At 51.6% G+C, this 26410-nt stretch overlaps 15 protein-coding genes across 15 annotated transcripts; 12 read left to right on the top strand and 3 right to left on the bottom strand.

The window, feature by feature from the left end:
• Nucleotides 1-481: 481 nt before the first annotated feature.
• MIND_00310800 (uncharacterized protein) lies at nt 482-1309 on the top strand (the record flags this gene model as incomplete). Its single annotated transcript, XM_037359965.1, has 1 exon — nt 482-1309. The coding sequence occupies one exon, from the start codon at nt 482-484 to the stop codon at nt 1307-1309; it is 828 nt and encodes a 275-aa protein (XP_037222850.1).
• A 543-nt stretch (nt 1310-1852) lies between these two features.
• MIND_00310700 (uncharacterized protein) lies at nt 1853-4166 on the top strand (the record flags this gene model as incomplete). Its single annotated transcript, XM_037359964.1, has 5 exons — nt 1853-2808; nt 2861-3026; nt 3072-3134; nt 3187-3903; nt 3954-4166. The coding sequence occupies 5 exons, from the start codon at nt 1853-1855 to the stop codon at nt 4164-4166; spliced, it is 2115 nt and encodes a 704-aa protein (XP_037222849.1).
• A 215-nt stretch (nt 4167-4381) lies between these two features.
• Nucleotides 4382-5643, top strand: MIND_00310600 (Pentafunctional arom polypeptide; the record flags this gene model as incomplete). The annotated part of the gene is made up of 5 exons (XM_037359963.1): nt 4382-4575; nt 4622-4749; nt 4800-5144; nt 5192-5403; nt 5455-5643. 5 exons carry the CDS (start codon nt 4382-4384, stop codon nt 5641-5643), a joined length of 1068 nt encoding a protein of 355 aa, XP_037222848.1.
• A 161-nt stretch (nt 5644-5804) lies between these two features.
• On the top strand, nt 5805-7463 carry MIND_00310500 (F-box domain-containing protein; the record flags this gene model as incomplete). Its single annotated transcript, XM_037359962.1, has 1 exon — nt 5805-7463. The coding sequence occupies one exon, from the start codon at nt 5805-5807 to the stop codon at nt 7461-7463; it is 1659 nt and encodes a 552-aa protein (XP_037222847.1).
• Nucleotides 7464-8649: 1186 nt separating this feature from the next.
• On the bottom strand, nt 8650-9669 carry MIND_00310400 (uncharacterized protein; the record flags this gene model as incomplete). Its single annotated transcript, XM_037359961.1, has 3 exons — nt 8650-8669; nt 8727-9469; nt 9518-9669. 3 exons carry the CDS (start codon nt 9667-9669, stop codon nt 8650-8652), a joined length of 915 nt encoding a protein of 304 aa, XP_037222846.1.
• Nucleotides 9670-9751: 82 nt separating this feature from the next.
• MIND_00310300 (p-loop containing nucleoside triphosphate hydrolase protein) lies at nt 9752-10744 on the top strand (the record flags this gene model as incomplete). The annotated part of the gene is made up of 5 exons (XM_037359960.1): nt 9752-9934; nt 9986-9998; nt 10049-10128; nt 10177-10328; nt 10375-10744. 5 exons carry the CDS (start codon nt 9752-9754, stop codon nt 10742-10744), a joined length of 798 nt encoding a protein of 265 aa, XP_037222845.1.
• Nucleotides 10745-10784: 40 nt separating this feature from the next.
• MIND_00310200 (uncharacterized protein) lies at nt 10785-11569 on the top strand (the record flags this gene model as incomplete). The annotated part of the gene is made up of 3 exons (XM_037359959.1): nt 10785-11386; nt 11435-11485; nt 11539-11569. 3 exons carry the CDS (start codon nt 10785-10787, stop codon nt 11567-11569), a joined length of 684 nt encoding a protein of 227 aa, XP_037222844.1.
• Nucleotides 11570-12036: 467 nt separating this feature from the next.
• MIND_00310100 (F-box domain-containing protein) lies at nt 12037-13677 on the top strand (the record flags this gene model as incomplete). Its single annotated transcript, XM_037359958.1, has 3 exons — nt 12037-12837; nt 12875-13590; nt 13641-13677. 3 exons carry the CDS (start codon nt 12037-12039, stop codon nt 13675-13677), a joined length of 1554 nt encoding a protein of 517 aa, XP_037222843.1.
• Nucleotides 13678-13857: 180 nt separating this feature from the next.
• On the top strand, nt 13858-17040 carry MIND_00310000 (uncharacterized protein; the record flags this gene model as incomplete). Its single annotated transcript, XM_037359957.1, has 8 exons — nt 13858-14027; nt 14076-14542; nt 14695-14760; nt 14812-14884; nt 14939-15150; nt 15201-15259; nt 15311-16028; nt 16076-17040. The coding sequence occupies 8 exons, from the start codon at nt 13858-13860 to the stop codon at nt 17038-17040; spliced, it is 2730 nt and encodes a 909-aa protein (XP_037222842.1).
• A 104-nt stretch (nt 17041-17144) lies between these two features.
• Nucleotides 17145-18394, bottom strand: MIND_00309900 (uncharacterized protein; the record flags this gene model as incomplete). Its single annotated transcript, XM_037359956.1, has 5 exons — nt 17145-17493; nt 17549-17984; nt 18033-18076; nt 18170-18225; nt 18275-18394. The coding sequence occupies 5 exons, from the start codon at nt 18392-18394 to the stop codon at nt 17145-17147; spliced, it is 1005 nt and encodes a 334-aa protein (XP_037222841.1).
• Nucleotides 18395-19214: 820 nt separating this feature from the next.
• Nucleotides 19215-20321, top strand: MIND_00309800 (F-box domain-containing protein; the record flags this gene model as incomplete). Its single annotated transcript, XM_037359955.1, has 1 exon — nt 19215-20321. The coding sequence occupies one exon, from the start codon at nt 19215-19217 to the stop codon at nt 20319-20321; it is 1107 nt and encodes a 368-aa protein (XP_037222840.1).
• A 276-nt stretch (nt 20322-20597) lies between these two features.
• MIND_00309700 (uncharacterized protein) lies at nt 20598-21326 on the top strand (the record flags this gene model as incomplete). The annotated part of the gene is made up of 2 exons (XM_037359954.1): nt 20598-20740; nt 20792-21326. The coding sequence occupies exons 1-2, from the start codon at nt 20607-20609 to the stop codon at nt 21324-21326; spliced, it is 669 nt and encodes a 222-aa protein (XP_037222839.1). The 5' UTR covers nt 20598-20606.
• A 709-nt stretch (nt 21327-22035) lies between these two features.
• On the top strand, nt 22036-23761 carry MIND_00309600 (uncharacterized protein; the record flags this gene model as incomplete). Its single annotated transcript, XM_037359953.1, has 12 exons — nt 22036-22197; nt 22250-22263; nt 22315-22466; nt 22523-22790; nt 22845-22885; nt 22932-22950; nt 23007-23034; nt 23090-23111; nt 23164-23199; nt 23250-23274; nt 23321-23510; nt 23558-23761. The coding sequence occupies 12 exons, from the start codon at nt 22036-22038 to the stop codon at nt 23759-23761; spliced, it is 1161 nt and encodes a 386-aa protein (XP_037222838.1).
• A 332-nt stretch (nt 23762-24093) lies between these two features.
• MIND_00309500 (uncharacterized protein) lies at nt 24094-24927 on the top strand (the record flags this gene model as incomplete). Its single annotated transcript, XM_037359952.1, has 1 exon — nt 24094-24927. One exon carries the CDS (start codon nt 24094-24096, stop codon nt 24925-24927), a length of 834 nt encoding a protein of 277 aa, XP_037222837.1.
• Nucleotides 24928-24946: 19 nt separating this feature from the next.
• On the bottom strand, nt 24947-25848 carry MIND_00309400 (putative quercetin 2,3-dioxygenase; the record flags this gene model as incomplete). Its single annotated transcript, XM_037359951.1, has 3 exons — nt 24947-25514; nt 25566-25706; nt 25757-25848. 3 exons carry the CDS (start codon nt 25846-25848, stop codon nt 24947-24949), a joined length of 801 nt encoding a protein of 266 aa, XP_037222836.1.
• Between the last annotated feature and the right edge of the window lie 562 nt (nt 25849-26410).

Here is a 26410-nt window from a genome sequence, read left to right as displayed (position 1 = left end):
GTGGTGCGCATATGGTGGGGTTGTTGGGAACAGCGCCGGGTGCAGTGATGCGTGTGTACAGTGTCCGTGATACTTGCACAACTAGTTGTACAACCAACAGTGTTACGCAGTATGGCTAGGCGCAGCCTCGAGCGACAGCAAAGAGGCGATGACGTGACGGCAAAGGAGTCGAATGGGACGGGGTAGCTTGGCAAGCCCAAGTGGAGTTGCTTGTGCTAACTATGGAGGCAAAGTAAAGGATGGCTTGGGCCGGCTTTGAGTGAAAGGCTGTTTGCGGGACGGAATCGACGAAGCGAACAAGGGTTAAAAGATGAATAGGGCGATCTTTGTTGAATGTTGATCGACGGTGGTTGCGCATCGGTGGGTGGGTATATATAAAGAGCCGAGGACATGACAGGCCATTAGGCTTGCTTCTTCTCTCCCTCTCTCTCTCTCTTTTCACACTCTCTCTCGAGCCCGGTGCTCTTTCCCCCCTCACATCATGAAATCACTCACTGTCGTGTCCCTCCTCGCATTCGCGACTTATGTCTCCGCCCAGGCCAACGGTGGCCCCCCTTTCGACCCCGCTGGCGCAAAGAATGTCGGCAACGGCCAGGGCAAGCAGTTTATCGGTGGCCAGTGTCTCTCTGCAGCTGATTGCGGGTCTGGCTGCTGTGCTGGCCCATCGGGCATCTGCTCCGGTGTTGGCGCCCAAACACAAGCGGGCAAAACTGGTTGTGGATTCGGTGGTGGTGGAGGCGGAGCAGCCGCGCCACCAGCAGCTGCACCGCCACCAGCAGCAGCGCCACCGGCCACGGCAAGCAAAGGCGGCCCGCCATTCGACCCCGCAGGTGCCAAAAACGTCGGAAATGGCGCGGGCAAACAGTTCATTGGTGGGCAGTGTCTTTCTGCAGCTGACTGCGCTTCTGGGTGTTGCGCTGGTCCCTCTGGGATTTGCTCCGGTGTTGGCGCACAGACTCAGGCTGGTAAAACTGGCTGTGGATTTGGTGGTGGAGGAGGAGCGGCAGCAGCACCCCCACCCGCCGCTGCACCGCCACCAGCAGCTGCCCCACCAGCTGCAGCTGCCCCACCGGCCAACAAGGGCGGCCCACCTTTCGACCCCGCAGGTGCCAAGAACGTTGGAAATGGCGCGGGGACACAGTTCATTGGCGGCCAGTGCTTGTCAGCAAAGGACTGTGCCTCTGGCTGCTGCGCTGGCCCATCTGGAATTTGCTCTGGTGTTGGTGCGCAAACTCAGGCGGGCAAGACCGGGTGTGGGTTTGTCGCGAAGCGGTTTGTGCGGCGCGCGGCTGCGCCGTTTGTGTTGTAATAATACTGTTGGCGAGGAATAAATGCAATGTAGTTTTATCTTTTCATTGAGACGGTCAGCAATGTTCGCTTCACCCTTGAGGGATCACTAGAATCCAATCGACTCCAAGTTAAAAGGCAAACAAAGAAACCTCGCAATCCGGCCGGTCCACTGTCAATTTCAAAGCTTTGGTAGTGACTTACCGTGGTCCCTGCCTGCCAGTCTCGTGGTTGGTGTCACTCGGGAGCAAGATCCCAATGCTGTGTACTGCTAAAAAAAAAATGCAGTATTGTGTGCGTGTGTGCGTGTGAACAACGCAACGAGTGATGTCACATCAAACGAACTTGAACCTGTCCTCCTCCCTCTTCCAGGAGGAGTCTCCACTTGCGCAATGGGAACACGGCTTTTGCGCCACTCTGCAGGCCGCGCATACTGGTCGCAAGCCGCGCTTGTAATTCAGGCTGGAATGCAAAGTTAGCGCTCGAGAAGATAGATCTGTTTGACACTCGCGGCAGTGCTGTGGGCACTCTTTATCGCGCACCTCGCTCATAAACAGCGTAATCGATGGTCGAGCCCGTAGGCGCACTCCAGCCCAGCGTCGAGCAAGAACCAGACAACCTTGCCCAAGAGGCATCGACAGCTGATCATGAGCAGGCCAGTAGCAGGCCCATCCAACACCAGAGCTTGCCTTGGAATGTCCCCAGCTCTCCTTGGGCGAGTCAAGCGAGCTACAGCGAGCACAACTCAGAGCCGCTAGTGGTCCCTGCCAATCCTTTCGATCGGCCAAGCCGCAGACGCCGGAAACGGGTGGCTCGAGAAGATTTACAGCCGGCGGTCCAATTCAGCCCGACTCCTTTTCTCATCCCTTCACCGCTGACTCATACAGTCTCGATTCCAAGCGAAGATACGCCTTTTCCAATCGACCCTGCTCACATACCGCTTCCATCAAGCAGGTCTTTCAGTTCGACGAGTAGATCAAGGTTGTCAACTTCTTCCGTTGACATTCCACCAAGTTCTCATCCCACAAGCCCGATACCAGTTATCTCTGAATCTCAATCTTATACCAATCGTCGATCCACTTCGCTCAGCAGCCCAGCCGCCTCTTCCGCAACGTTATTTGCCATTTTACCACATCCAGTGACCACGCCAACAAGAAAAGGTCGCATATCTGATCAACTGGCAGGACTACTCGGCGATATTGCAAACGAGTTCGAAATTGTGACGGACGGGTTGGAGAAATTCTATGGTTATGCCATCTTTTTGCGCATCCCTTCTTTGTACTTCTCCCGCGTCGCCCGAATCTTCGAAGATGCGCAAACCAGCAAACCAGATATACGTCGCATGGCACGTGCTAGAGCGACTCAATGGAAGAGACCGAACGAGATTTTTACGTGGGCGGACTACGATCCAACGCCATTGCCCAGTTCTTTGCTTCATCTGCGTGCTTCCTGGGAGAACTTTATCGATTCGTTGATACGTGAGTGGAAGACCTTTAACGTGGTCAGCGTGCTCCTCATGTCGTATGGACCGTGTTCATGATCAATCTTCCCCCCGTCTCACAGAAGGTTTTAGGGCCATATTGACGCTGCTGCAAATCGACAGTGCTGGGCACCCGATCACCCGTACGACAGCGCTGTTTTCGTTGATGTGCTCCCTGTTCAGCTTGTTATATGGCTGTATGTATATCACCAGGTTCGGAACTATGCGTAAAATGCACAAAGCCGCTGCGCTTGCTCAGGTTTTTTTTTTTTTATCCATTTCGTCCTGCTGACGTCATCTCAAGGCCCTCGAAAGCAACAACGATACCGTGAACATTTGGTGGAACGCGTGGATCATGCTTGCAATGGTACTTTTCCGCGAAAAAAAAAGTGCTGTTTTCTGATCAAGAGATACTGTAGCCGCTGACCTGGCTTGCATGGTCTATTGTCACATTTCTGGCCTCGATCATGTCGTTTATCTGGCTAAGCGGCTCCTCGCAAGACGCCCTGCCCACACTCTCCCCCCGCGCTGCGCTTGGCGTGCGCCTTGCGTTGACGTGTGTGATGGCATTTGGGATTTTATATTTTGGCCTCATTGTCCGTGAGTTCCAACACTACGGCGATGCGATGGACCGTGCTTGGATGGAGTCCATCAAGGAAGACCTGGAATTGCTGCCCCAGCCACTGCAGGCACCTCCGGTTTTTCCAGCGCCGTTCTATAACCCATATGTGCCATATCCACCCATGCCATATTACCCATCCATGGCGCCATATCCACCCAGACCCCCACCCAGACCTGCTACTCCCCACAGTTTACGGTCGTCGTTGTCGAGTAGTGTGTCACGACTCGAGACGCGTCCATCATCACCATCAGCACTGTCATCACGCTCTGCATCACGCTCTCTACCAGAGGCCATCGTTCTTCAAGAACCACACACTCAAGAGCCCCCCATACAGAATCCAAATGCATTGCTGGGCAACAATAGCCTCGGACTTGGAGGGAATCTGCTCAACCGCTCGAGCAACGGACATGCGACTGACCAGACTTTAAATGGCATGGTGGTCGCTGATGACGAGCAAAGGAATTCCGAGTCGGGTTTAACTTTAGATAAGGACAATAGGGCCCGTTTCGAGCAGGTGGTGCCGTTTTATCAGTATTTTCGTTGCGTGTGTTGACTTGGAAATAGGCCTTATTGTCGGCGTGGAGCGGGCGAATGGGGGACGACGGCGTGGAGACCGCCAGCCTCAGTGCGCGCGACCCGCTCGATCCACACATAGTGCAGCAAGTTTGGGAGCTGTGGAACATGGGGTATTTCGACCGGCAACAGGGGCGGTATAGTGTCGACATCCAAGCGGGTTCTGAGGCGGGGGAAAGCCAGGCCCCCCGAGAAGCTGTCTGATTGAATAAAAACAAGACTATCATTAGCCAGGAAGAAAGGCTTTGGTGAAGGATTTCACTTGCTTCAAGTTGTTGAAGTATGTATTACGTATGCAGCTACATAAATTTACCTGCGTCATGAAGTTGGAAGGTGAATTATATAACGCAGGCTGCGCGCCATGAATTGTGAGAAATTTTTAACGCGTCACGGGGCCGTATTCGGACTTGGTTCACACCATGACAAGCACCGGTTCCAAGTTCTACTTGTTCGGCTTCCCAATCGCGCACTCGAGCGCGCCGATGCTGCATAACCACTGCTTCCATGCGCTTGAGGGTGGGACCACCCAAAAGACATTCACGCTCTGGTCGACGAGCAAGGTGACGGAGGAAATGGTACGAGTGATCCGGGGCGATGAGTGTGGTGGGGCTGCGTGAGTGTTGTTCCCCTCGACTTTCCAAGCTCATACTATTTTGCAGAGTGACAATGCCGCTGAAAGCCGACATCATCCCCTTTCTGGATAGTCTGGCGCCTGAGGCAGCGCTGACCAATGCGTGCAACACCATCGTGAAGGTGGGCGGCAGACTCGTCGGGCAGAACACAGACAGTTGCGCCCATCTGTTGTCATTTTATATGATAGAGCCCAACAAACACAAGTCTTGGGTGTCCGAAACGCGCTGCTTGGCGCGCTGAGGGCGCAATTTCCCAGCCTGGCAATCCCCTCTAACGACACTGCACGGTTTCTGAATACTAATGGTCCACCGCTAGCGGGGCTTGTCATTGGTGGTGGCGCAACGACACGCTCCGCAGCCCAGGCATTGTCGCTACTCGGTCTCTCAAGGATATTCCTTGTCAACCGCGATGAGGACGAGGTCCGGTTAGTCATCGACTCGATGTCGCATTTACGCGAGCATTTTGTGCATCTTCGCGACCCGCAAGACGTAGAGGAGCACCTTGTGGGCGAGGGGAAAGCACGGTTGTTGATGGTTGTGGGATGCATTCGTGCGTTTTCCTTCTAGTCCCTCTGATAAACCTGATCAGAAACACAGCAAGTATCCCACCCCAAACTTACGAAGAGCGCATGGTCTACACGACTGTCTCCGCTGTCCTCACAACACCCTACCTCCCCGTATCAACACCCTCTTCCGCCCTCCCATACCCGACCCGCCGCCTCTTCCTCGAAATGCCCTACAAGCCCCTCCACACGACACTCTACAAGCTCGCAGACGCCCACGGCTGGCACGTCATCGACGGCATCCAGGTCATCCTGTTTATCTAATCTTATCGTTATCTAATCGCGATCCATGGCCAGGCGATGATCGAACAGGGTTTTGCCCAGCAGCGCATGTGGCGGCGCGGAGAGGCCACGCTTGCGGTGGGATCTGATGCATCGATTACAGGGGAGGTCATGGAGACCCGAGCGCGACAAGCCGTGCAGGCTCATATTAATGTGCCCGAGGAAGACTCGGAGGTCGATAGGGCGGGTTCTGAGTTGAGCTGATTGAAGTAGTTTTTCGAGGGATTAGTCAAGTTAAGCAAGGGGTATGTTGCCTATTTGAAAAAAAAAAAACCCGGTCTATACCGCGAAAAAAAGACGAATATGTGACTTGTCAGAAAAAATCATGATGATGGCATCACTGCAACATTTCAACTTTGACCACCATGGACCCGCAAAGTCCCCCTCCGTTACTCTCGATGTCTAGCTTGCCACCCCTCGAATCGATCTTAAGACAGTTACGCCGCCAGCCCACAGCAACTCTTGACACCGAATTACTTCCTGTGTCTCGTCCAATGATAACATTCAATGAGCTCAAAAACCTGCGGTTCCGAGCGCAAGCCTACTTTTCCCTATTTTCCCCTGTCCACAGTCTTCCACCAGAGCTGCTGGTGGAAATGTTCACGTATGTCGCGCATTCGTTGGATCTGGAGGGAGCCGGGAAGAATTTCAAGACTGACGTAAAACGAGTTGCGAATGGCCACGTTCTGGCGCTTGCGCACGTGTGCGTGTCGTGGAGGAGGATTGTATGGGACACACCGGCACTTTGGGACCGCCTAGACGCCATGGCAATAAATCAAAGCAGGGTAAAATACGGGCATGCACTGACTGGGCGCTTGCTCGACTTCTCCGAAAACCGATGTCGCGACGGGCTCTTTGACATTCGTGTCCACATTCCCAGGGGTGTTTATTGTCCTTCCGACCTGTTTCCCTATGTAATGCACCGCATTTCTGGCTGCAAGCACCTTCATATCGCATCCCTCCGCACGGAGGCCGGGATTCACCATCTCGCCGAAGTGGCTGCTTCGAACGTACAATCCCTTCAGTCTCTCAGGCTCACGGCCCAAATTGTCCCTCCTCCGGGCTCTCTTGATTGGATGGCTGACGCGCGCTCATTGCAAAAATTATCCATTAGTGCCTCCCTTGCACGCCAGATTCCCGCCGAATGCTTCCAGAGACTACGGTCGTTCACGTGCACGACGTATCCCCAGTTTCTACGAGAAGCGCTTTCGGTTATCGCCCGACTTCCGCCAGCACTTGACTATCGATTACTGGTATATCCAAGCCAGTTCGATGTGATCCCACCAGAGGAAACAACATCGTATATCCAGAGTATGACGCTTGGAGGTGGTAATCTGCATGAGGTAAAATTCGTTTCACCGGAAGAGGCTGTCTGGGAGGCATTTGCGTGGATTTTCAACAGTGTCACGCTCCCCAGTCTGCGGACCATTTCCTTCGTCAAAGCAGCATCAACCAATCGGACAGACCCCCTCCCACTTCCTTGGCCGCATGCGTACTTTCTGGCTATGGCCCAGCGCTCGTCGTTCGAAACGCATCTGTTGTGCTTAAACCTCGTTGGGGTGGACATCTCGCTGGAGCAGCTGGAAGAGTGTCTCGACAATTTGCGCGTCCTCGAAAGCTTGGCTTTGGGCGACGAGCTGCAGCCCCGGCAAGACATAGACGAACACCAGCATCCTACTATCCAACTGCTATTGCAGACTCATCCACCCGTGCAAATCTCATCATCGCTCTTGGACCGGCTCATTGCTTGCGACCGACACGAGACTCTCGTTCCGCGCCTGTCAACATTGACCCTGCATACCAAATGCAACTTCGTCGACACCGTATTCACTGACTTGCTCCGCTCGCGCGTCTCACTGTGCACCAGTGCCGATGGAGGAGGGCGCTTTACCTGCCACGTATACGTGCTCCGCGGCTGTTGGACCGGAGACGGGATCACAGAGAATCGGCGCCAGAGATTGATGAACCAGGTTTCTGACCTGCGGCAAAGTGGCACCCTCAGGTTTTCATTTTCAGCTTTGTAACAAAAAGAATAGCATTCCTATCGGCGTTTGTCTTGCACTATCGATATCACATCGACAATCTCGCACTTGACTAAGTACCAATGGTCACAAAGAAGAAGGTCTGCTCCTCGCGCCCGGTATAGGTCTCGAATGTCACTGGCGTGAAATCACTTCCGTCCTCCGTGTGCCAAGCAGTCAGCGCGTAGCCAGTTGCATTGTGGATCACACTTTCGAGAATCAATTTGTGCGAGGGCATAAAAGACCGGGCTACACACCTTCCGGAGGCAGCATCAGCGGGGTTGCACGCCAGGGAAAAGATTTCTCCGTCGGGGCTCGTTGTGGCTTGGCTGTAAAGCGGGACTTGGTCCGAACCAGTTTGCGTGAAGCTCAAAAGTCCGCCCGTGGCGGCATTGGCGATTTGGAAGAGTTCTGCGTTGTCGTCGATGGCATTGAATGCCCACTATAAACAATTCTTTAGTCAGTAGTACAGAAGGAAAGTCCTATACGAACCATCTGGTCGGCACCAGGAGCATCGAAATGCGGGGGAATCGCGATGACTGGATTCACCGAATTGGTAGTGTCCAGAACGTTGTTCTGGAAATTGACGATGTAGAGGAGTCCAGGGATGAAGCAGGGGGAAACCATCTTTTGCTGCTACAGGTAAGCTGGAGTCTCTGGTTCTGCAACCAGAAAAGCCAGCGTATTTATAGCAAACAAGGCCGAAGTCTCGTGCCGTGTTGTGGATCATTGACTCGAAAGATTTCTGCGCCGGCTGCGAGTTAGACAGCAAGCGCAACACCTTGACAGTACAACGTTCCTGGGCGCAAAACGCTTAAATTGAAGGATTCTGTCCGGTAGTCGGTGCTACTTGCCCTCCGTTCACACGTGAACAAGTTCAAGAGCCATTTTCGAGGCCACAGGAATGTTGACTGATAATGCTGCACCATAGGATTGGGGCCGATCCTTGTTCCTTTGATCTTGTAGTTGTCAGCGGAGGCTCCCAAAACAGCTCGTCGTTCACGAAGGAAGAGGGCACTCCTGGAGAAGGGGCATTTGAGGAAGTTGGGGTTGATGGCACTACCCATTCGGTATAAATACAACATTTGGCAATGTACAAATAAAAGTACCTATATGCGTGTAATAAGTTGAGTGGTTATCAAGTTTAGTGCCCACTCACAACAGGAATAACGCACAACAAAAGGTGGTATTACAATTTCAATTTTTTCCCTGTAGGCAATTAAAATTTTAAATTAGTCGTGGCAAGACTGGAAACAGGAAATGTACCTATCCGGGCTGAGACAATGTCCTCAGCAAACGCCCATATACTCGCATCGGTGCCGCGCACCGAGTCCTCCCAGCTAGTAACGACATCCGCATCAGACAGAATAACGAGGCGAGGGTCGTCTCGAGAAACTTCACTGAGTTCGTCACAAGCGACAATCATGGTGTCATCGTCGTCCACTACTCCGAGACAGATGACGAGGGAACGGCAAGAGCGTAGAATGCTCTGCACGCGGAGGCGAACGAGGGCCGAAGCATCCACACATGGGTCAACATCAAGCGCAAGGTGAGTGAGATGAGGAGCAAGCAGAGGCAAATTGAGCGTAGAGTTGCTGAGGAAGAGTGGAAGGAGCCAATCGACAAGCTCGAGGTGGGTTACACAGGAGAAAAATGGGTGGGTGAAGTCGGGTGTTGAGGTGTCGTCCTGCTGCTTGTGCTCCAACTGCAACGGATTTTTGGCTCCAAACAAGCCACTGACATTAACAGAAAGCCTGCGGGGCCGTATGTTTCCGATATACGGTAGGAGCGGTGTCGCTTGAAGAGGCAGCCATAACGCGAGGTTGACAACGCCTTGGCAAGCCTGCAGCACACGGATTGCAGATTGGAGGGGTATGTCGCCGGGAATACACAGCGATTTCACGAGCTCCGTGAAAAACTGGGCAGGTCGAGAGTCCAGCGCAGTGAGAAAACGTGCAGTGAGGTTGGGGGAGGAGAGGGTGACCGTTTCGTAGATAATACGTTCCATCCTACAACGTATCAGGGTTCAATGTCCATGAGAACCGAATAAGACACACCATATTTGCGTGCGTCGAGCCACGAGAGCAAGGGTAGTCGCATTTCCTGGAATTTGAGCGGCTACTTCGAAAATCTCGCGTTCAATTTCAGGGGGAAGAACGGGGGAACTGGACTCCTCAGATCCGCCTGTAAAGGCGCGCAACTGAGGCATATCATGCGTTTGGAGGCCCACGCGTAGGAGCAGAGGCCCAGTGGATGATGGTAAGTGGCAAGATTATAGTATGTGACCTTGGATGTCTCTTGCTCTCATCCATGCAAAACCCAACAGAGCGACCATAATTGTTGCCCAACGACGCTTGCTCAGTCTTGCCACCAAATACGAACACCCTAGCCTCAATTTGTGGTTCAACAATGCTCGATATCTTGTGTCAGCCTCATCACCCGCGAGCATCCCCAAATTAGAGGGTGAACCAGAGGTGCATACTACCTAGCAGCTTATAAACAATTTTTGGAACGAACGATGTTAGGTTGTTATAGTTGGTCAGCGTTCTGCGGGAAGTCTAGATGCGAAACTTCAATTGTGTGTGCAGGACGAGCCAATGTGGGGAAGAGCACAATGCTTAATCTGCTCTTGACGCGGAATAAGCTGGTTACGACATCCAGCAAGCCGGTGGGTACTCTCTCTTTCTGAAAATCAGTCTTCATATGCTTCATATAGGGTGGTACCAAAGAACTCAAGTTTTTTCGCGTGGAAATAACTGCTGGCGTCACCACGAAACCTTTAGTCCTTGTTGATTCTCCCGGGTATGGATCCCGAGGACGTGCTCACTGGGGTCAACTATTTGACCAGTATATTCAAGAGCGAAAGCAGTAATAAGTTTTTGCTCGATTGGTAATGTGTGTCTCAGGGTTGTAGACTGAAACGGATTTACATCTGCTTCAACGCGAGGCATATGCTCAAGGACACTGACCTTGCGATGCTTGAACATCTTTCGAAAGCGGCCAATGGCCGTTGGACCATTCAACCGATCTTCACCAAGATTGACGCCATTCCTGAAAATCGAGCAAGCTCCCACATTTTACAGATGATCGAAGACCTCGAAAAGGTTGCCGATCCAACACTTGTGCACAAACCATTCATGACAGGCATGGTTCGCGGCTCTGGCGTCCTGGGTGTCGGTATAGTTGGACTGAAGAAGGATTTAGCGAGAGTTGCTGGGTTGGTAAAACCAATAGAGGAGATAGAAGAGCCACAGACCAAGCTGAAATTAGATGTGTTGTTGTAACTTGTGACCGTGTTCTCTCTCTCTCTGTCATGACCTAACGATGGCGGACGTTCCTCAGTGGCCGTCGCTCTATAACCCCGGCATTGAGCTGCTCAATATTCCCCACCATGATCCCGTTCAGCCTTTGGGGAAATATCTCACTCGACCGGGGGACATTTTCCGGTTCACACTCTACTGGACACTCATATTCTATATACCCACATTTCTTCTATGCGCACTGTACGCCTTCGTCAACCTCACATTCCCGCCTACCCACCGGAAACATGGTCGAAAAGAGGCCTTAGACGGCACCCATCTGGGTCCGACAACCTATCCACTTTCGCCAATTAGTCCTCGCCCGCCATATTTCTCTTCGCCGAGAGCTTCTGCTATGCCCAATGCCCACATTCTCCCAGCCACTCCAACGTCCCCCATGACCAACCGTAAACACCCATCCAACTCGTCGTCAGTCCACACTCCGCTTCTCCGCCCAAATCCTACCCTCCCAGCCCGTCCCAACCGAGTGCGGTCACGCACAACATTCGCGTTGCTCGTTCTACTGGCATTCCTCACGTTGAGTCTGACTGGGGCAGTTCTTAGCTCTGCAATCGTTGGCTTTGGCGTTGCGGGAGTCTACCGAGCTTCCGGATTTGTCGTCTCTACGTGCGTCTCGGTTGTAGCTCACCAAACGAGTGCTGACTTGCAAGATAGTTGGGTTCCATTTGTGTGGGCATTGATCAGTGCATTGGTCGGGTTTCTGAGGTGCGTTCAGTCTTTTATTCGGTTTGAGTACCTCATTGACGATTTCTCATAAGCATCTGGCCTTCTGTAATCGACATCATCTAGAGACTAGCATGTAATATCATCCACACCTATCTGAAGCTTCCACGCCTTTCCTTGCTCGTTTTGTGCTGCCCCCACATTGACCGGTATGGCCAGAAGGGTCATTCCAACGTCATCTTGTTCCGCCGGTCCTCCCTCTTCCCATTCATTTTCTCATCTAAGCGATCCGCCCACGTTCATACATCAAGCAGGCTTTAATCTTGAGTGCTTGTTGAGGGCCTAACTTCGGGAGTCGCCGTTGACGACTGCTGTTGGATTGGGCAGCCGCAACCGAAAATATGGATCCTAGCTTCAGCCAGTACATCCTTGCGGATTTAAGTTTGGAACAATCCTCTTGTGGTCACGAGTGACAATTGATGGATAGATGATGGCTACTTCGAGCTTGCTTTGTTGTTGTTGCTTCCGAACCTTGTTTTCTACCTTACCCACGACCACGACGGCGCCGCGCGTCGTCCTCGACGCTTGCGCCTATGCCGACGACTTCAACCCTCACCTACACTATCGTTCAACAACCACAACCTCGCCAACTCTATCACTTTCACCCGACATTCTTTGGGCTCAAACAAGAGCAGCCTGTATTGTCATCGCCGCCGCAGTACCTCTTGCGTCTACCACAAGAGCTGCTCGATGAGATACTGTCTGAGTTGGATCATGTGGACCTCGTGGCCGTCGCCCTCGTTTCACGGGCGTGCAGCGCTTTGGTGATTCCCAGACATACGGAGTACCGGGTCATTCGCACGAGGCATTTGTTGCCTGCGATGTGGGCCCATTTGGCTAGGCGGGCTGATCTTGCGAGGAATATTCGGGAGGTCCACATCGCTGAGCGAAGCAATCGGACAACATCGGATCGGATTCCACGGACGCTGTTGTTGGCAGAGGGCAAGGGGAATCTTAGCGGCAAGGATTTGGTGGAGGCGAATCGAGTGCGGAATATATGTGCTGCGCTGGGCCACATGCAAAATCTCCACACTTTCACATGGAGCTGGGAGGTCAGCCCGCCTGCAGCACCGACGGTCGAACCAGGCATGGAGAATGCTGTCCTGAATGTGCTTTTAACAAAAACCCCGCTTCGCCGACTGGGGCTGGCTGGCTTGTTTGGCTTGCATGCACCAACAAGAATGGCCGACCCGGAAAGTCTGGGCTACCCGCTATGGAGGTTTGGGGGACTACGGAGTCTCGCATTACGGGGTCAGGCTTGGATAAGACCAGCCAACGCGATGCATGTGAAACGAATGCTATCACAATCATTGGATCTGGAGGCGAGCATGACAGTCTTGCCTGTGTCTTTTTGTTAACTTTGCTATATAGTACCTCGAACTACCGATGGAACTAGCAGCAACACTTGCTGAGCTCAAATTTCCTTCTCTTACACACCTCAATCTTTTCCTCGACTCTGGCGCAGTCCGTACGCTAGACACACACGTTGTCCGATTCCTTGCTGCCCATCCCCACCTCACACATCTCTCATGGACACCGTTGGGGCAAGTCTACCTCTCCCCAACAGCACTTCCGTCTCTTCGTGCTTTGCAGTCGACTGTTTCTGTGATCTCAATGCTCGATGGATGTTCTCATCTCGAGTCGCTTGATATATATCAACTTGATCCTGCTACCCTAATCGAACTTGCTGAAGCTGGATTAAATGGCGAGGCAGTCAGGCAGGTTCGTCTGCACTCATTTGGGGACATCGAGGAACTCCGTCAACTGGCGACACTTTTTCCAAATATTTCCTGGCTGTCGCTGCCGTCGCGATATACCAATTTCTCGTTGGATGATTGGCTTGACCTTCTTCCGCGTTTCACAAAGCTCGAGGTATTTCGTGGTCAGGGACTTTGGGCCGCCGTCACCCTCGATATGACCAAAATGCATGGCGTAATCCTGCGTTTGGTCCAACTGTGTCCACAGTTGAGGGAGCTCGACCACTGCAGCCACAACCAGACACGCGGAGACTGGAATCGAATTCGCATCATTCGAGAAGGAAAAGAAGGCGAGTGCATACGCTATGTGGTCGAGCGACCACCTGCGAGGTTTGTTTCATTTGATTTCCTGTTCCTTTACGACGCTTATTGTTCGGTAGACGGTGGTTTGACGCGCTGGATGGCGCATTTGACTAGAATCATTAATTGGACTACCTTCAAGCTTATACCATTACTCCCAACCACTTCGTTCATCAATTACAACTGTAAAGCGGAATTTGTAGCGACACCTGTACCACCGAGCATGTATCGATTCTTAGATATCTATATTGCACGTGACGACTATGATCTTTTGACTCGAACCAGGTACTCAGTCGAATGGAAGTGCCAGATTCAGCCGCGCAAATATTCAATCCTCATTGTTTTGGCATGCAAGAGCAACCCTCAGCAGTAGCCGAACGCCTGAAGCTATTTGGTTCTGGCCTCAGCAAGGAACAGCGAGAAGCACTGGTTGCTTCAGAACCTCTTGCTTTGCATCTTTTCCAAGGGTGAGTTTGAGTCCTATTGTTATTTTCGAATTCAAACCATCCAATAAGGCTGGCGTACACCATAGGGTCTGCATTAGGCTCTCGTCCGCCTTCATCAGAGGCCTGTCTATCGGCATTTACTCTTCCCAACTCCGTTGGGTTGACTGCCGGAGCGCGCGCGTGGTCGAAACACGCGCATCGCTCCGGTACTGCTAGTCCCGAAACCAACGAGGAAACCCCAGTCACCAAATCCGTGAAGAAATCGAACAAACAGGACACTGGTGGCTGGTGGGGGGCGCAACCATCCGGACCCGTCGCAGTCATTAACGAGAATGCTCTGGTCTTGTTTTGGAAAGTGATGAATAATGCGACATGGAGAAACCTGCATTGGCTGCCACATCAAGTGCTAGTTTACGAGGTCCGCGTCGCAGAGGGCTATGGTTTGCGGTGGTCTCAAGATCGGAGTGTCTCGCGAGAGAGCGAAGAAGACATGCCGTCGTGGCTATTTCGTGGATTTGTTGAACCTATGATGGAAGGTGGCCATGAAGCCGGCTGGCGGCATTAGAACGAATGACGGCCTTTCCTTGCACCACACTTTCTGCTTCGATTCTACGGACGATAGCCCGGCTAGAAGTGGCGGTCTTCGCGAATTGGTCGAAAAAGTTGTCCAGTGCAAGCTAGGATTTAGCTTTGTGCCTTCCGTCCATCCGTCCCCTCACTCGTGGTTTTGCTCATCAAGCGGACTTCGAACCTTGTGCGCAGATTCGTGTGGTGATATTTAAACCAATCGTGACTTACAACTTAGCGAAGATTCAGACCAAGATGGTGAAATTTTATCTGCTTTTCCTGGCATGGGCAACGTCTGCAGTATATGGACGGCAAGTCGTCAACATATGTTTACCGCTCTTCAGAGTGAGATAATTGTGCTGCAGAGATCCTTGCACACTCGCTACTGCATCAAAATGGGTTTCCAGCGCCATTGCACATGCCTGTGAACTCAGTGTCCCCTATAATCCGACCCACGCATCGTCCATTATCAACTCTACACTCAAAATTCTACCCTACTACTCTCTCGAAACTTGGTTTCGACGCTCTCCTAACCCTCGCATCCCGCACGACATCAACATTCGAACACTTTTGGAAAGTATGCTGCTGTACTTCCATCCGCATGATGTCATTCAAAAGGCTCTATAGGTCTCCAAGATACGGTTTTAAATTCTGGTTATCCTACTGACTGGGATTTCAATCTTGCTGTAAGCCTCATAATTCGTCAAAGTACTCAAGCTCATATATTCATTTCATAGGTCACTAATGTGTTCAATCGCGAGCAGGATGGTCATACCACTTACCAAGCGGCATGTACGACAGCCTTTAGTTGGAATCTCCCCTTTTCCATCGCCGCTCTAGCAGAAACTCCATTTTCACCCACGGCCAACGTTGTGTTTCTCTCCAACTACGACTTCCCAAATCAAAATCGACCCGGATTCGAAGCGTATCATCTGCGGCGTGGATTCAATGGTCGTGCTTATGATCATGCTCAAATTCTGAGTATTGATGGGGTCAACGCCACAGAGTATTTGACACGTCTGGCGCAGGATTCCAGTGTCTATGAGGGCCTCGTGGGTGGCTTTGAAGATGCAGATGCGCGATTGATGACACTCTTGTCCCGTTACTCAGCCGATACCGACCAGGGGTTCTTTACTCAAGAAGTGGGTCGATTCGGACAAAGGATGTTTTATCCTGGAAGGGACAACGTCACCGTCACCGTGCAAACGATGGCGAATACGACAGAGACACTGATTATCCCATGGGCGGCGACTTTCATTGCCAACGGGAACACCACACAGTCGTTTATGACCCAAACTTGTGCTAGAGAAAATTCCAATCTACCGCGTCGCAGCTTGTCAGGATATGTCGAACCCCGGCAATCTCTCGTTCAGGCGGATGCACAAACCGAGATTCGTGCAGCCGCCGGTACAGAAAACGAAAAGACCTCACGAACTAATTTCGTTCAACCTCATCGTAAGTCCCCAACATTGATTCCTTCCTGATGCTCACAACAGCTGTAGTAACTTCCTATGGTCATTTTATCACCCTCGACATCTATCGCCTGAAAAGACATCCCAAAGTTGGCGTTGTTTATGTCGAACAGTTCAAGCCCTCCATCGAGTACAATTATAGGGACTATTTCCGGCAACTCTCGAACGTGATCTATTCCGGCCTTACATCCCTCAAGAAAGCCGGTGTGCAACATGTCCTGATCGACATATCTGGCAACAGAGGTGGCTACATCAACGCGGGGGGAATTATGCAGTGGGGCCTATGGCCCGATGACCTCTATCCCGGCTTTCCATCCGTTTTCCGCGTCAACGACTTGATCATACGCCAGTCTCGGGTAGCTGCGAGACACAACGATAGCTCATCCGACTATTACTTTGGCAATTATATGTCCACCGACTACTTGCCCCTGACCTCCAACACGGAATTTATGGACCCACCTGTGGAACAGCTTGTCAACGGTGTGCGCGACCGTTTTTCTCACCCAATCTTCGACTTTTTCGGCAACTCTTCTGCCGCAGTGACCAAGTTCACTTCGCCGCCGTTCGCCTCATCAGACTATGTTATCGTGTCGAACGGCATTTGTGCATCAACATGCTCGATCTTCAGCAGCTACCTCTTTCAGAAACATGGTGTCAGGTCGGCCGTTTTCGGCGCAAGCTTCCATCCAGGCGAACAAGCTTCTAAACAGTTTGATGGGGGAATCAAAGGCGCCGAGGTCATCAGCTTCGAAGAAATTTTGTCGGAACTGGAGAATGCAGGGCTGCAGAACGATGAAGACGCACCGCAACCGTTTCCCGTTCGCGCGGTGCTATCGGTTAACTTCAGGAATGCGATCCCATATATGGACCAGCAACGAGATGGGATCTTGGAGTACGTATGGGAGCCTGGTACGCGAAAGTACCAATTCACTCGGGAGCTTTTCAACAAACCGGAAAAGGTTTGGGAGTTCGTCGCGGAGGAGTTTTTCGGCTGAACTTTGTTCGCTCTCTATGAACAGACCGAGCTCTTGTCTAATTACATGTTGTACAGTCTTTGGTGGCTACAATTAAGAGGGAGAGAGACGGCAACAAAATAGAATTAAGCATGACTCTGGTGACTCTTGTCTGGTGTCCTCAACAGATCATCAACGGTCTCAATCTTGCTGACATCCACGTTCACGTGGATGTTACTATGGGGGAGCCCGCTCCCGCTGCGAGACGCGGCTCCAGTAATAGCGGACAGAGGGATAGACAACGACTGGCCAGACAAGATATCGGCAGTCGTGGTAATCCGCTGATGGTAGCCGAATTTGGTGTTGCGAAAAACACGACATCCCATAGCGTTGGTCAGCATGAGGTTGCAGACTGTAAACATGACGCGGTAAGTCGGTGCGACGGCCTTGTTGTAAAACATCGCCACAGTGACGGCGTTTGCGGTCACCGTGATGCTACATCACCCTGTTCAGATAACTGGGCACGAGCACAATACTGTAAGCCACGTACAGATAGTAGAGCTGGCCGTCTTTCAGCACAGCTCTCGAGAAGTGGGGCAGAGAGTCGCCAGTAATGAACGATCGTATGTTCCCGCTGAAGCTTTGCTCCGTGTAAGAGTTCTTGTAGAGACGCCACGATATCGCCAGGAAAATTATCGTGTCATGGAGAAGTGGGGTGATTCCGATCCCTCCAGCGTATGGCTTGACCCCGACGTTTAAACAGTATGGAGTCGGGCCAATATTGATGGCTGTGATGGCTGTGGGGACGGTGGCTGCGGTACCGGCAACGCTGAGCCAGAGGCATAAGAAGAATAGGTTCAAGTAGCGATCTCGGTTGTAGATGGCCCTTGCTCGGAGGAAGAAAAGTAAGCAGGTTGACGGAACTGCTATTGAGAAGCAAGCCTCCACGAGCGTTTGTGCCACTGCGCAGCGCTTTAACGGGAAGGCTATTGCATTGCGTCAGAGTAAGTTCTGGGGGAAATGTGACGACGAACTTTCGAACATAGCGCTCGAAAGAATGAACAGCAATGACCACAATCTGGTCGATGGTCAGGAGGAGAAGAAGAGGATCGTTATGAAGCCGACGTGCCTCGAGAAGAAGTAGACGAATGTGCTTAGCCCAACTCGATACCTTGTAACAAGCAGGTAGTCGTCCCCAATGTGGATCAAGATGTCCCAGATATACGCCTAAAATCAACATCGGACCTATAGTTGGGCAGAGAAAATTAGAACATACTCCTAATGTCCCCACCAAGAGATAACTGCCAATTGTCGTCTGGTAGGCAATAATGGGGGGCAGAAGCGCCATCGGCGTTAGTGGGTTCGGGATTTCCGTCAAGTTCAGAGCTGGCGTCATGTCTGAGCTGAGAGACGGTGGAAAGAGACAACCCGAACCAGCGCTCGTGTGCTTGTGAGAGGATTCAAGTCTGCCTGATGCCCGCGTTGCGCTTTCTCATGTCAATTGGTGCGGCCCGGTTCACAGAGTTTGGAGCTGAGGAGTCTCCAGCCCACCATAAGTAGGCACGAATGAATGAGAGCCACCACCATTGGATGCGAATGAGAGGAGAACGCATTGGAAGATTATCTTGGAGAGTTTTCGATTTGGTAGATGTTCTAAGAAAGTTGGAGATATAGAAATCGACTGAGAACACGGAAACGGACACACTAGGAATCTTCGTAACGGCGGTGGTCGTGGTTCGAAGCAACAGGTCACATGTCAACAGCAACCGAATCCAGCGTTATGACCAGCACAACCATACCACCTCAAAACATGAAGACTTCCTCCGCGAGATTAATGCTAGAGGGATTGGATATTCAGATTGCTTCCTTGAACGCGGCGGCTTCCGAGCACCTTGAAGCCGTCGAAAAATTAACAGTTACTCGACATCACATCGTTAACAGCTTGTCCCAAATTTGTTTCCCCATCATGAACTTGCCTCCCGAGATCCTTTCACATATATTCGTCAACTCTCTACTGCCACACGGTCGCGTTAAACCGTCGCCCACAAGCCCGCCCTTGGTTCTTGGTCTAGTATGCAGGTCTTGGCGCCGACTTGCACTGGATACGCCAGCTCTATGGGCATCTATAGACGTTATTCTTGAGTTCAAGCCTAATGGTAGTATTCATTGGACTTCGAGCCATACCCAATTTATCCAGAATTGGTTTTCTCGTGCCCATGCCATTATCGTGGACAATACGGACTCCTCGACGCGACTATCACCTCGATTTCTTCGCCGTTCCTCTCGAGGAACCGCCATACCGTCTCACCATGGATTCCAGCGGATTGGCGAGCATTCTTTCGAACGCGTTCCAATTCAAGAGACTGGAATTTGACCTGCCATATTCAACATGTCATCTCCTCTCGGGAAAGAGTTTAACTCTCTTGCGCTCCTTTTCTGGACGATTATATCCAGAGGACCTGTCTAATATGCTGGACAACGCGCCTATACTTTCCGAGCTGGAAGTTGCTACATTTCCGGGCCAGCTTCGGATCGAATCAACCACGCTCACAAAACTGAAAATATATGGTCTGCTGGCGCCTGAAACGTTTCTCTCAATCCTTCGTCACTGCCCAAATTTAACCCACTTGCTATGTGTGGTCCCAGGGTGTGCGCGAGGCTGTGTTCTGGCCCATCATCTAATAACAACTCACGAAAATCTCCGTGCCCTAGAAATTCGGGGGCCTAATCAAGAACCGAATTTTCTGACCCATCTGAGATTGCCCAACCTTGTTGCACTCAACACACACCATAATCCCACTGAGCTGCGTCCTTTTCTCGAGTCACATCCTTGGCAAAACCATATCCTTGAACTTTCCACGAGAGTCACTGTATCTGATCATGCTGGGCAGGCACTTCAAAAAGACTTGCAACGGGTCCCCCACGTGGAAGCTTTGAAGCTCTATATCACCAGTGGCGTGCTAACTCCAACTTTTGTTGCTCTTGGTTCTGACGAGACCCTTCCACTACTGCGTCGACTGGAAGTGGTGTTCATTGGCCAATACTGTCACGACCTCGACTACAATCGTATCCTCGAGACACTTGACCACAGGACTGGGACTTTGCACACCTTCCGGTTGGTCCTTCAAGTGCCTTCGCAATCCAATGTGTATGCTCCACTCGTGTGGCGACCTCGGAAGTGGGCAGCCACCGGCTTTGAGCGTTTGATGCAAGATGGGATGTCATTCAGGATTTGCTACGAGGCTTCCGATACTGGGAAAATGACGACATGGCCAGATTATGAAGTGGATCCGGGAGAAAATTTTGAGTTGTCGCTAGATTGATGCTTAGTTATGTGTGTGGATGTTGTTGTCAACGCTGAGCAGGGCATCAAGAACTTGGGGTCCAATGTAAAGGGACTTCAAAAGGGTGTCAATGACTTGTTGTCTTGTGGGCGTCTTTCGGACTCTTTTCCACGCCACTTGTCATCAACATGTCATTGATATCGATGACGCACACGCTTGGACCGGGCCATGACGCCGCAGCTCCACTCACCCAGATTGCTTCAAATGCTGGAAAGTTGACCATGACGAAACCCCCTCCGTTCTCCCCCTCCTACGACTGGTTCCATGAAGAGCTGTCTCAAAAGTTCTCAATCAGCCACCCGGCGCCGTCGTGTATCATTTGGAGAGAAGGATGAAGTGTTTGAAGTGGAGAACTGGGACCGCACCCCCTTCCATGCTAATCTCTCGCTGTCTTACGAGTAAGCGCTATCCTCTAGCCCTCAGATCCACTCTTCCTGACTTGACGACAGCGATTTATGCGAATTGGACGAGATTCAGAACTCTCTTCTGGCGGCGCAGCCTTGGCCAGCTGCTTTGCCCATTAAACTCGTCACGAACAGCCCTGCAGTTATCTCTGATGCCATTCCCGCTCCCCCTGTCGTGACGCGAAAAAGGGCCAGGTCATTCTACGCGCCACGCTTTGCTTCTTTGACGCCGAGCGTTGCTGTTCCTCCTCGCTTTGCTGCCGCGCGCCGGTGCCCAGCTTCTACTTTCAAATCCACCAAACAGTCTCGTATGATCATCAATGGGGTCGAGCTTGTTGTAGATGAGGACGAAGAAGTCTCCCCTATTTCACCCATGGAGGATTTTCTCCATTATGGACACATACCCATAATCCTCCCAACACCCTCCTCTCCAACCGACTCGTTTCCGCCGTCGACATATAATCTCTCGCCTGATCCATTCGCTATAACTCCGCCGCGCCCAGTCCCTCCTCGTCTCGACCTTACGTTTGATCCTCTGACATATTCGATGACCAAGAAAATTTCACCGCAGATCTATTAAGTCTGTATGCACACCCAAGCGCTGGACATGCGTACAGATTCGAACATTATCTAGTCTTTATTGCCTTATTATTTTCTTATAACAAAAATTCCGCGAATATTTTGCTGGCATGTGACGGCGTGACCTCGTTTTGCTTCCTGAACGTGAACCCTCATCATCTCCTGCTTCTGTCGGCGTCCGGCCTTTTGAATCAATCGCGGCGCGCGCGCCTTGACCAATTTTTGAATTGCGTTCGGGACCGCGGCTAACAACCAATAAAGCTATGTGTTGCTATGGCCCACATGAAGATAAATCAGACTTGAAGTTGACGCTTTCTGCTTTCCTCGTGCCTGGCATACGGTCGTGAGAGTGACCACCTCTTCTTCCATTTGATGACCTACCCCCACTGCCCCTGTGCGTCTACTTACAACGTCTAGACTATGGGCAGGTGCAGCTGCCCCCAGAGTGCCAATGTACCAATGCTCAGCAAGTCCTCTATTTATCAAAACGCGGATCTCTTTTCAGGACAAAATGCATCACCGTTGTCTTTGCCGTGAATGTGGACTTGCGATCACCTTACGATCACCAGATCTTCGCACTTGCGGTCCCCAATCGGCCTCCACCGCGCGGTTGCAGGCGGTTGCACAACTCGCAAATCTCTGATACCTTGTGGACTTGTGTTAAATATCGAGTTAGCCTTCCCTGAACGGTTTGCGCTCTGTCCCCAGCTATGCCGCCATCCTCTCCTTTGGACATGCCCGCCCCAGATTCAACGCTTGGAGCGCTCCTCATCGGCGTCCTTGTGTCGGTTCTGCTGTTTGGCCTCCTCACTAATCAGGTCTATATTTATGCCAGTCGGTTTTCGAATGATACGGTCAAAATGAAGGGTCTGGTGCGTGTGTACCCTTTTCTCTAGCAAACACTGACTAAATGCTCGCGGGCAGGTTGCGCTAGTTTGGTATGATGGATAGTTTCCCCTTCCTCGAGCATTCCCTGAACGATTGCGTAGGCTATGCGAACTTGCCCATGTCATTTGCATAACGCATATGCTGTATCGCCTCGTTATCAAGGACTTTGCACACCCCGAGCGGATCCAGTTCGAAGGCTTAGGACTTACACTGGGCTTATCGACGGTTTTCAACGCAATTGTGGCGATGTGTGGTCAGCATAATTCCGCCCTTTTTCTTACTTACTTGGGCTAATTCTGTCCCTATTAGTCCAAGGCTTCTTTGCATATCGCATCTATCGCTTGTCGAAAACTCTGGTCATCTCCTTCATCTCTTGGATCCTTTCCTTCCTTTTCTTCGTCGCAAGTTTAACCGTATTTGTTCTTGGTCTGAAGAGCGCTGTGTATGGAACGTTTCAAAGTCAGTGGGGATGGCTACTGGACACAACCTGGTCCCTTGCAGCGGGAAACGATCTGCTTATCGCATTGACGCTGGCGGTGCAATTTTGGATTTGGCGAAGGGACGAGCCTACGGTCCAGTTGAGTATTTTCTTGATCGCTTGATGAAACCAGCTGCTGAGCATAGTCTCTAGGACAATCGCATTGGTGGACAAGCTGATTGCTTGGACAATCGGTGAGTGAAATGATCCTTGTAAACCACCTTCTGAGCGTTCTTCTAGAGACTGGGCTTGTGACGAGGTAATTCTGTCTGATTACGACAGGGGAAGGCAACATCTAATCTTGCTTTTTTCCAGTGCAGCAGCACTCGTCAATCTTGTTTGCGTGAGTGTCGCCTCCAGTTCCCCCTCACGAGCTTCTTCACTTATTCTCGTTCTAGTTCGTTGTGATGAAGGATAACTGTGAGTTTGGCATGACTACAAATGTCTGAACCATCATTCATGCACCATCCAGTCATTTGGATCGCGTGGTATGTAGTCACGGCTCGACGTAAGTCCTAAGCACTCTCTGATTCGTCAAGTCTGACCCTTTGAACCAAGTCTACTCCAACTCCTTACTCGCGAGGTATACCCTACCCTCGATTCGAAACCCCTCTCATTGGTAATATTAGTCTGAACTCGCGCGAAACATTACGCATGATGGCAACGGATACGCGTCACGCACATTGGAGTTCATCTCCAAAATGTCGTTGTGAATGCCACTACACCTCAGGTCTACACGCGACCTCACGACCACGATTACGATCCAAAGCAGATGAGAACAACGCATACTCTCTGTCTTACCATGCAACAGCCTATCCGGTCAGTACAACTCCTTGTCTATTTCATCACCTGACCATGTATCGTAGAGCATTACTGACGAGCAAGCCTTTGGCGTTGTGACACCGACGCGGGACGTGAAAGAACTGCGAGAGCCAGCGAAGAGGGACTCGGGTGCAACGTTTGTTGATGCGGCGCGAGGGCAGCGTCCAGAAAATCCAATGTTGCGTTCATTGCGGGGAGGAGGGTCAATGCCTGAGCTGGACGCAGAGCTCCAACCGCGTGCCCTATGATGGTCGTAGCGTGGTTTTGTACGTTTTCTTGCTTGTTGTGTACAGTATATTTTTATTTCTACCTGGGAGAGGCCCCAGCAATAGGCAAGCTGTGATCATCGCATGACCGTGGTAAAATCCAAAACCCTCAATACTTATTGCCACCATAGCAGGGAAGCGACACACTGACGAGACCTCGTTGTTCAAGCTCAGTAATCGGGATGCCCAAGTCGGGGCTAGCACTCGCCAATTGCAGGCATTAGAAGGGCGTGTTGTCCACACACACACCCACTCCATCAATGGCTATATAATGTAGTACAAGGTTCGCTTTGCTGACTCGCCGACTTCACACCATGCCCACTCCCCCTCTCCCTATCGAGCTCACAGAACTCATCATCTCTTTTGTCCGGCACGCGCAGATGTCTCCAAAACAACGCAACGAGTTTCTTTCCTCCGCAAGCCGGGTCAACTCTACGTGGACTGAGCTCTTGGCACGCAATGTTTGCATCGACTCTGAGGCATCGTTGGAAAGCTTTTTCCGCCGAATTAACCACTCATCGAGCTCGTCGCCACATGTGCCGGTAGTAACAGTGGAGCGACCGATCTCCTTTGGCAATCTTTCGCTTGTGAAGCTGTTTGGACGCATGGCTACTGACCCGAGGCTACGCGCTGGTCAAAAACCTACAAAAGCCGTGGATTATGGCCGCTGCTGCCGCTCCATCACATTCGAGATCGATACTAGCATTGGAGGACCGCAATGCAGACGGCTCGATGCAGGGCAGTGGCAATCGACGGAAGTCTACCAAACATTCCCGATGAGCGCGTTGCTCGACTGCGCGCTCGAGCATATCGATGTTCACTCGGACTTGCTGCCTAACCTTCGTCGTCTTTGCATCGAGTACCTGGATTCACCAGCACCGATATGGTCAAACATCTTTGACGACGTATTTCGTCGAAATCTTTTCGCGCTGACTCCTCAAATCGAGCATTTGGAAATTCGCTACCCGCGGGCCGCTCGCGCAGTTCGCGAAAGTTTGGCAGGACGAAGGCAGAAGGCATTCAACTGGGTCGCGAAGGATATAAGGCGGTTGACGCTCATCGGGGCAACGAAGGGGGTCATACTTGATTTGAAGCGGGTTTGTCCAAATGTACGTGTTTGGGTACTCAACGGGGTCACGGTTAGATAGAACAAGTGTGAGGGTTTATCTATTCGAGATCGAAGAGTAGTACCTCAGCAGTCTGGTGGCCGATGTTGTGGACCGTCAGCTCAGCCTCTCCATCATTTTCAAAGTGGATATAAGCCCCATCACCTTCCTTCAGCTCAATCTCCGCGTCAGCATCGCCGGCGACTTGAACGCGGATGTAGCCTCCAATGGCCCTCCCGGGGTTGTACCCACTGGTTTGGACGACCTGAATATACCCTTTCCTCCCCGACATCGTCTGCGTTACATGCTTGGCACTGGAAAGCAACGTTGCATAGAGAGTTAAAGGGCTGTGGACTGGAGCAGGTCCCGGGGTATTTCGTTCTTCGGTCACGTCGTCCGCGCCTACAGGTGCCACTACCCGCGCCCATCGATCCTGCTTATCGGTGTCAGAGAAATGGCGTGTAAAATATTTGGGTGTGAGGCGGGCAACAGAAGGCTGGGACCAAATCTGCAGGAAATGGACCTCTTTATGGCCATGCGCGTTTTCGGAATGCGCTATACCGGTGCCGGCCGAGGTGAGCTGTATGTCTCCGCGCCGGAGGATTTCAATGTTGCCCATCGAGTCTTTACTATAAGCTTTGAATCAGAGAATGCTTGGGTGCTGGCGAGAAAGCACGAACTGTTCGAGTTGCCCAGAGACGATATACGAGAAAATTTCGAATTCGCGATGTGAGTGAGGACCGAAGCCGGTCCGCGGAGCCACACGGTCCTCGTTCATGACCCGCAGGGCCCCAAAATTCATATGCGCAGGGGCAAAGTAACTATCCAGCCATCAGTGGTTGTACCAACAGTTGTGAATAATCGACAGTACCCCGCAACAGAGAATGAGTGGAATGATTTCAGCCAGTCGAGGTCGGCGTGCCCGCGCTCTTGGTTCGGACGAAGGAGAAATTTGACACCCATGTCAGAGACGACGGCGGAAATTTCGTTTATACTGCTGGCAAGAAAGCTTCAAGGCGCTTATATGCATAGAGTAGTGCGTGGGTGCCCATGGGAGAGAACGAGACAGCAGTATCGCATCACCGCGCTTCATAAACGGAGTAGTTGGTGATTGTTGAGGAGCAGAGACTCATAACAGCCATTCCCGACGGACGATGTCCCAATAGCACGACTGGGAGCTCCGTCTGAGCCAAGGACACCATCTACAGCGTACGGACCAGGTTACTTCGGGATAACGCGAAGAGGATTTCGATTGTTGAGAACTTCTGAGTCGTCGCGCATGAGTCCGGTAGCGCATCACCGCCTTTGTAATGGACACATAGCATAAGCATGCAGGTCAATGAGGCACATTGGCGATCTTGGATGAGGGTGGAGGGGAATCCAAGTTGCTGCGCTGCATAAACATGAACCTCCCGAACTTCACCGTGTGACGTACTAGGGCTGCGCTTCACGAGATAGTTTGATAGTTCTTCAAAAAGCTTCGAGGCCAGTCCAAAACCAATTCACTTGTTTTTGCAGACAAGGT

This window comes from Mycena indigotica (assembly GCF_014461135.1).
Source record: "Mycena indigotica strain 171206Taipei chromosome Unknown Mind.scaff0003, whole genome shotgun sequence".
Taxonomy (NCBI): Eukaryota; Fungi; Basidiomycota; class Agaricomycetes; order Agaricales; family Mycenaceae; genus Mycena; species Mycena indigotica.
Note: the sequence above shows the minus strand (reverse complement) of the source record. Positions and strands in the feature narration are given on the sequence as shown.